Consider the following 8,561-nt stretch of genomic DNA (forward strand, 5'->3'; position numbering starts at 1 on the left):
TATAGTCACAAAACCAGATATGGAACAAAGGTAGCAACAACAACAACAAAAGTCTTATAAGAGCTAAATGAACAAAAGCAGTCTTAAAATAGTACCTGTATTGAGACATATGAAAATATCCAAACCACTGTGTGTACAGTTATGAGATTTTCCTTCAGGCCTGGCTTTSCCCAGTTATGTTTAAGGAACTATGTTGAGAGTTTGCATGATCAAAATGTTAAGTATGCAAGACTACAGAAGAACTGAAGGGATTATCTGTGTCCGTGTCTACTATGCTGCACTTCAGGGAAGTTTTACCAATGAATCTCCAGCCTTTCTATCCCAGAACATAAGTAGTCCTAATACTAGAGCAAATTAAGAAGTCTAGTTCCTGAAGCTGCAAATACCTCTTTGTCCCAAATGAGTGTGCTTGAGATCGCCAAAAAAAACTGTAGCCTGGAAAAGGGGGAGGGGGGATGCACCACCACCACCACAATGCACCACCACACTCTCATGCAAGTATTCAATGAAGTCAAAGAAAACGTCAGGACATTTATTAACTGTGGCATGGAACCTTAGGTTTAAACAACCTTTGCACACCAGGACTAGGTGGGTGGCAAATACAATGCCAATACCTGAAGAATATTAGAAGTGCCACAGCAGAGTCCATAAACCAGTAAAATTTGGTCTTTATATTGGGTAAGTTAATAAAAGCTATGAACAACAGAACMAGCAGGCACAAGAACATGCAGAGGAGGAAGGCATTTTGGTAGAAAAAAGCATTTCAAATCCATTAAAAAMGGTCCAAAGATCTTTAAAGACAAGACACGGTCATGAGATAAGGAAGGTCCACTTCAACTGATGKCTGATCTACAGCTATGAAAGAAAAGGTAAGACTATGTACTTCATTGGCAAAGAAAGGAACMTGCATTCATTCAACTTTAGAAGCAACAGAGCAGCTAAAGAGTTGTAGGGGTCTAAGAGGGTAGGGGTCTAAGACGACAAATTACTGAAGAAAGGAAAGGWAAAAAGACTACTGAACAATCACAAAGACCTCACAGCTGCTCTGAATTTAGTATGATAAATGGGCAGTGTGAATTTGGTATCAACAAAGCAAGGCAATTCACACAAAGTACAGCCTAAGCAAAAAAAAAAAAAAATTACAGCATGGTCCCAATTTTTTACGCTACTCAGGAATCACTGGAGTCACAGTGGTYGCACACAGTTCTGACATTTGCTTAATCAAAAATGGTTAAAAAAAGAATACAAGTTGGGACTTACGGGGAGAAAAAAAAAGGAACAGAGAACCACACCAGAAGTCACCACTATAACACTGACAAACCGGGCATCATACCATTAATATCCTTTCATTTTAAAAAAGAAATTAGAACAAAAAAAGGAACAGTGAGCCAACAAGGATGTTTAAAGGTAAAAAACACCACTTCCATACAATAACAATGTTAAGACACAGCTGGAGAACAAAAGGGCTGGATGTAGATGACAACATCAAAATCACATGTAACTTGCAGAAGAACTGGAAATATTTCTCTATTTCTTACAATATAGAAACTATAGAGSACCATGTGAACTCTTCAGGTTTAAACATGAAGTGTGTTTTTATATGGCAATCATCATAGTACTCCGGTGCTGTGGAACACAGAAATCCAGTAATGGTCTGGCAGATTTGTGGCAGAAAGCTATAAAAAAATTAAACATGTAACCTTTGTCTCTGAGACAAATTAAGACAGACTGCCTGACAGGCACAGTGAAGTAAYATCAATGCATACATGCTCTACTGTACTTCTGAGATTCCACTGTCACCCATTAGACACTGTATCCCCTACCCATTACATGGACCTTTGTTYTGATCCAAGAAAAATTCTTACGTATGCAACAATAGTCCAAGGTTCAGTATCATATGTTCATAACAGTGTTTGATTTTATGCAGAGAATAATAACAATCAAAACAATGAAAATGGGAACCCTTTAGAGCAGATTTTTTTATGCTGGTGTTTAATATGTGCAGCAATTCCAGGAAAGTTCTGAATAATCAAGTAAACAAATGGTACATTATGTATCTTGTTTGACAAAATTGCACTAATTCATAGCCTTTTCTTAGTATCTGCAAAATAGATCAAATATTGTACTGATTTCATTATGAGCACAGGAATTTACCTGAAAAGAAGTCTTCMAGGCAGACTGTTCCTCATGCATCAAATTTTTCAGATGGACTACCACATTATGATTARAACATTGCCTGACTCCATTTTAAACAGATATAGATAAGTAATACCTAATTATTTAAAGGAGAATATAATACTTCATGCAAATCTGAAAAAAAGCTATTTTTTCCTCATACAAACCGTGATTACTTTTACACTGAAGCACTGCTAAAGAGTGTCACTATTTAACTCCTGCTAATAAGAGTATCCTGCAGCCACTCACTAACTTGAGGAAAATGGGTATCTGCTACATGGGATCCCTGCTCATGGGATCCTTTTCAGCTGATGCTAAAGAGCAAATGTCTCACCACAAGAGGCAGAAGATGCTGTGACAACATGAGCAATTGYACTGGATTGGTGTACAGAGATGCAATTCCTCTGAGCATGGATGGCAGGTAGAGGCTGATGGTTCTTATATTGGAAGARAAAGGACAGGGAGTAATTTAACACAAGGAATCTTAGTCCCTCATCACCCTTCATGCTTAGTCGCTCTAACCTAGTAAGTGGTTCTTTATATAGAAGACATTCCCTTTCATGGGGATGTAAAGGACACAAGGCAAGTCAGATAATGAAAGGAAAGGAATCAGAACTGCAAGYAGTAATCAAGATGTAAGTGTACCATGAATTTAAACTGCTGAAAATATGTAATTTTTTGTTACCTGCTGCTTCCAAATGGTTAAAAGTATCTATTTGCCCCTTTCTGTGACTACTGAACACTGAACTCTAGTTTTCTTAAGTCTAATAACATGTTTTGTCCATAAATGAACACATTTAGCTTTGATGTATGCATAAAAATATATGTAAAATTAGATTGCTTCCACGACCACTCCCTCCTACATATATTGCTTTACATGCTCACACTGACTTTCATCTGCTCCAGTTAAGCAACTTGTTTCAGACATTCTAAAATCCTTAACTTGTATAGTGAAAATGAATTTTCTAAAAAAGTATGGTTGAAACATTTTTCTCTCACATTTGAAAAATTATTTATCATTCAAATTAAAAGCAAGCAGTATTTTGAAACAGCCTTCTCAAATCACTGGGCATACTGGGTTGTCTCAGTTTCTCCAAAAGATGAGAGTGATTCTTTCCAATTTAAGGGTTRATTTTGTTACGCGTCACAGCTAATATGCCTTGAAATAGTAATTATTTCTACYGAATGTATAAATTGGGCACTTGAAAAAATCTGCCTTTGCCAGAAAAAAAAAAAATCAGACAAGGAAGATTTTAATACATATATTAGTAGCAAAAGATACAAATGACTGCTCTTGTTTCCCTCCTTTATTATTGAGGTGTTCTATTAGTAATCCAGAATATCAACATGCCTCAGCATGATGATGAGCTCTGATTGCCAGCTCAGACTTAATCATCCAACCCTACCCATATGAATTCTTAAAGACCTGTTTGGGTGTGGTTTTTGTCAACATTTTCTGATTTCTACCTTCATTTACTAGTGAAAGCCTTTTTATCTTAGTAGCTAGTGTTGTTCAAGTCCTTCACATTACACTTTCAAGAGCCAGTAGAGTATCTTTGGGCAGCTGGCAGCTCCAAGACATTAATCGAGCAATGATTTACTATTTAACAAGTAACTTCCTATGGAAACATTCCAAGCTAATCAGGAATTAATCAAGATCCATCAGTATTTAGCCCAAACAGAAGAGCTGTTCAATAGTGCACAGTAGCTTTACATAAAAATTCTTTCCTCCAATACAGAGCATGAATATTGACCTGCATCTATTACCAAGCTGTATTTATATACAAAGCTTTTCCAAGAATAGCTTCACAAGCTACAACATCTATAGACAAATCTATTTAGCAGACTTGTCTGATAAGCTTGTGGCAGCTTCAAGGTACTTAAATGAAATACAGTGAGACAGTCATCTCTGAAATGTACAGAAGTCATTTGACACTACATTAGAACCTTCTTCAGAAAAAAACCCATCAGCATTATGTATTATAACTATTAAATATTTGTGTATTTTAACAAAGTGCAGTAACTCACATATTTTGCCTCGAACTTCTTGGCAAGCATTTCTACTTCATGTCGCTCATGTTGTTCATCATTAAATGGATCCTCCAAATGAACTGACTTCTTCTGAAAAACACAGAAGTTACACATTCCATAAGAAACACAGAAGTGTGCATCTCAAAAACTTATTAAATGTCAAAAACCAATAGYTCTGATGACTAAGTAGTCAGAATTTATGCTTAATCTCTAAAAATTACTTTCACTATTGAATTATCATCCAGTTACTTTTCTTCTGATGAGAATGAAACCAGAAGAGTCAAGAGAAATACTCAGATTTGTATTTTCCCAAGCATTCAAGTACAACCTCAACTGAAAGTGTAAGCACAAGAGAGAATTATGGCCATTTGAGGTTAGAAAGAACTCTCTCTAAATACAACTCCTTTTCACCTCTGCTTCCACTGATCCCTCTAACAGGTGTTATGATCCTTCTAGATAAAAGAGACAAGATGTACCTGGTATGCTAACCAGCAGGGAAGCAGCCAGAAGACTAAAAGGCTCAGTAAATTATAACCATAATTAATGCAACCCTTTTATCTAAAAAAAAAAGACAGTGCAAGAGTCAGTTTCAATAATCGTAACTATGTTAACCACAAAAGGGGTTTAATATTCCAAGTATACAAATTAGCAGAAAGTATTCCCCTCATTTTTCCTTTTTTTTTAGAAAGAGGTTTTCACTGAGACAAACTTAATGAACAGTGTGTAMATAGTGCTTTTGTTTTTTTTAGTAAGTGATGGCAGAAAAACAGGGCTGCCTCCTTCATATTGGAGTTSACAAATACAGTGACTGCTGGAAGATGGAAGGTACCAGGATGCTAGAATATGATGGAATGGAGGTCCATTTTGCAGATCTTTATGGATGGCAACTAATTTTACTGCACACAGACTACTTACCAATGAATAAACGAAGATTTATGAAGAACAAAAACCAGTAAGCTCAGAAAAGCAAGACCTTTCTTCCATAGTATGAAAACCCAAGATATTGACTAAATGGTTACAAAACTAGCTCAATAGTATAAAGACCAATATAATAAGGAAGGTAAGCTAAGCAAAACTGCCAACACCACATAATTATAATACATTTCCCAGATGGAGTATTTAGAGAAAAAAATTAATAGAGGTTATAGTTAGTCCGAAACATAAACTTAAGCCATGTACTTGCTTCCTGTGGGCATATTAAATATAAAATACTACCCAATTAAAAACACCATTTTCTCTACTTTTAGCTGGGAAAAGCTATTTCACATCTTCTGCTAGGCATATGTGACYTTTTTCTAACTGTGAAGTGAAAAAAGGTTGAGCCTAAAGAACAAGTAAAACTTGTGTTAACTTGCCTCTCTTCATCAAATTCCATCCTCAAGAGCCGTAGCTGACTATCAGTTTTATTAGTTAAGCATTACTGCAGACTCAAATTCAAGCAAATTTTAGTTTTGACTGTTTCCAAGGAACAGATGACTCTTGGACTAAGACATTACTACTTCAGCACCTTTAGAGCCTGTTTGACGGAAGCCAACTTGAGCTTCTGGCTCATCCACTTCAAATTAGGTTTTATGTACCAAGCCTCAATTACCTCAAAAGAAATGGGAATGCACTTTCACTTCCACTAGCRTTTAAGAGGCAAATAAACCCTACAACCACACCAACTTATTACTCACATCCAAAACTTTACGTAATTCCTCCCAAAAGATGAACTCTACAAACAACCCTATCAAAGGATGTTCTATTTATCCAGGCAAAAAAGGACAAGGACAGTACAAGTTTTTAAAATAAACATTTCAAATAGCTTCTGATTCAGCACAGGAACCCAAATTCGGAATTAAAAAAAAAAAAAAAAAAAAAAAAAAAAAGACAGAAGTTGCACTGTCATATCAGTTTTGGGATTCTCTATAATTCTATTATTATATAACTATTATTATTCTGGCCTATTAAAGCCATATTTAAAGTTATTCCTGTTCACCAGTCGTTGCCTTCCCAGAACCGCCTTCCTTTGGAGAACCTTCCTTGGTTGCAGCAGTTCCAAGAACACTACAAGACAGAAAGGCAAGCTCCTGACTTTAAAATGTTAAACTTTAATGGGAAATGTTATAAAAAAGTTGAGCAACTTCTTATAAGGGAGGAGTCTAAAATAGCTTCCAGAAAATCAAATCAATCTTCACCCAACAAAAAGTCTGCATTGCAAAAACAAACTGAACTGTTAATTTTAAATTGAAACTTTATTAAAACAACAAATTTTGAATTATAAAACTTCACTTAAAACCACAACATTAATTGCCCATTAGCTACTACCTACTTTGAAAAAGCAAACTTCAAGATTTTAAATTTTCCCCGATATTAGAGTAGCTTTTCCAGGTTCTACCATACAGCAAGCAAGAAATTAAACTGCCAGGCCAAGTTTATTCATGTAATAGGCCAGAATCCCTTTAAAAGGATCATAATTTATGACAGTTTTACATAGTAAATCAGCTGATTGTTCCACAGCCCACTAACAGAAGGGCCATTATGATCCATTCATTTTAATTTGGACTTTACAGAGCTGAAAAATATACAGTTTCTTATATAGCATTTCTATCACCAGCTCTACCCTGAAAGCAGTCTCTGATCCAAATTGCGCCAAAATCCCCTATATAAATGCTCTCCCACCCCCAGAAGACATGGAATTTCTTGAAATATAGCAAAAAGAGCCATTTTCCCCTGATTATGTGATTAAGATACTGACAACCTAAAGAGTAAAAGGTGGTTATGGAACTGGGAACTGCCAAAGGAAAAAGCCAGCCTCCGAGTACTGAACCACTTCTAAATACTAACACAATTTTCACCTTCATAGAACTGCTCAGAAAGATTGCACTTCAGAGAGCAGTTTGATTATGCTACACTAATTCTGAGGAGTCATAATTGTCACTGTTTGCCCACAACAGCTGTAGGACAGGATGAACAGAAGGAACCTTTTAACTTGCATGACAAGATCTCAGAAGGATTAAAATCAGCCACTGATTTTTYTGTCTTCCACATCTGAACACAATCCAGTGTGTGTATCTCTCCTACYGCAGAAAAAATGAGCAACCTGCTAAGTATAGTTACAGCATCATCATTGCCTAGAAACACTTTGGTTCATAAGAAAAGTTTCAACTATATTAGAGTTTGTGCTGGATGTAAAAATCCCATAGCAGTATCAGTACTGATATTTGAAACTTGSTTTTACCACCAGATCTACCACAACCTTCTTAATAGTAGTTGCTTTCATGCCCTCTACCTTTCCCAGTAAGAGACAACCTTTCTCTAACACTGTACTGGAATTAAGAGAAACCACAACTATTTAAATCAAGTGCAACTCCACTGGTATTCTCAAGAATGAGCAGCTCAAGGACCAGCTTAAGGACATGCGCCTCTCCTTCCTACTTGGAAGCCCTGTTGATTGGCTAATGCTGCTTGCTTCCTGAAGTTGTCTGCAGGAGCTTTGTCCTTAAAATAAAAAGTAGTTCAAGTACCAAACATTTTCTGCTTGGGAAGAACAGAGAAGGGAAGAGCACTTTGGTWTTTTTTCTTGAATTAAGTTCTCAGCACTTACAGGTGTGGTTACCAGTTCAGCATTAACTCTCATTTATCCTGTGCCCTCCAAGACTACAGAAACTCCTCTCCAAGTCTGTTAATGCTTACTTCATTGCTTCTCAAGGTTCACAGCAGTGCCAGGTTAGTAACTCTTTATGTACCTGCACACACAACCTAGGGACAACCCGGAATACAGACCAGCAGAGTTTCCTCCAGCTGCCGGTAAAAAGCTCCCAGGAAGGGAGGATGCAACACACAGCTCCCTGGGCAGGGAGCGGCGGGGAGGTGAGCCGGGGTAAGMGGGACACAGACAGAGGCGCTCCCCCGCCTCAGCCCGCGGCAAAGGCCAGGAGCACTTGGCCAGCTCAGGGACAAGTGAGAAGCCTCCCCTTCCCCCCACGGGCACGGGCGCAGCCTCAGCACAAGAAGGASCCCACAGCGACGGCGAGGCTACCGGACATCCCCGCAGTACACCGCCCCGCCCGCCGTACCGGGACCACCCCCGAGCAGCACGGGATAACCGATAACACTATCGGCAAGGCCGGGGGCGCCAGCAGCCGGGTGGAGRAGGAAGAAGCGCGCAGGGGCCCATGCCGGCGCGGGGAGAGGGAAGGAAGGGGAAGTCCCGTACCCGCGAGTCCCCGCACAGCAGCAGCTCCGGGTAGCTGAACTCCACGCAGCCCTCCTCGGTGGGGTCCTTCAGCACCACCTCCAGGCGGACCGTCTGGCGGAGCGGGAGCGCCTCCCGCGGTGGCGGCTGCTCCTGCCGCCCGCTCTGGCGCGGCGGC

At 38.7% G+C, this 8,561-nt stretch overlaps 1 protein-coding gene across 1 annotated transcript in view; it reads right to left on the reverse strand.

The window, feature by feature from the left end:
- Window positions 1–8,561, reverse strand: part of UBN2 (ubinuclein 2) — a 50,806-nt gene that overhangs the window by 42,011 nt on the left and 234 nt on the right. The window contains 2 exon segments of the mRNA XM_057389465.1: window positions 4,204–4,296; window positions 8,405–8,561. The exon segment at window positions 8,405–8,561 is cut by the window's right edge and continues 21 nt beyond it. Coding sequence (XP_057245448.1) covers window positions 4,204–4,296; window positions 8,405–8,561 — 250 coding nt within the window.

This window comes from Malurus melanocephalus, unplaced genomic scaffold, assembly GCF_030028575.1.
Source record: "Malurus melanocephalus ecotype Western Australia unplaced genomic scaffold, MMel_1.1 scaffold_17, whole genome shotgun sequence".
Classification (NCBI taxonomy): domain Eukaryota; kingdom Metazoa; phylum Chordata; class Aves; order Passeriformes; family Maluridae; genus Malurus; species Malurus melanocephalus.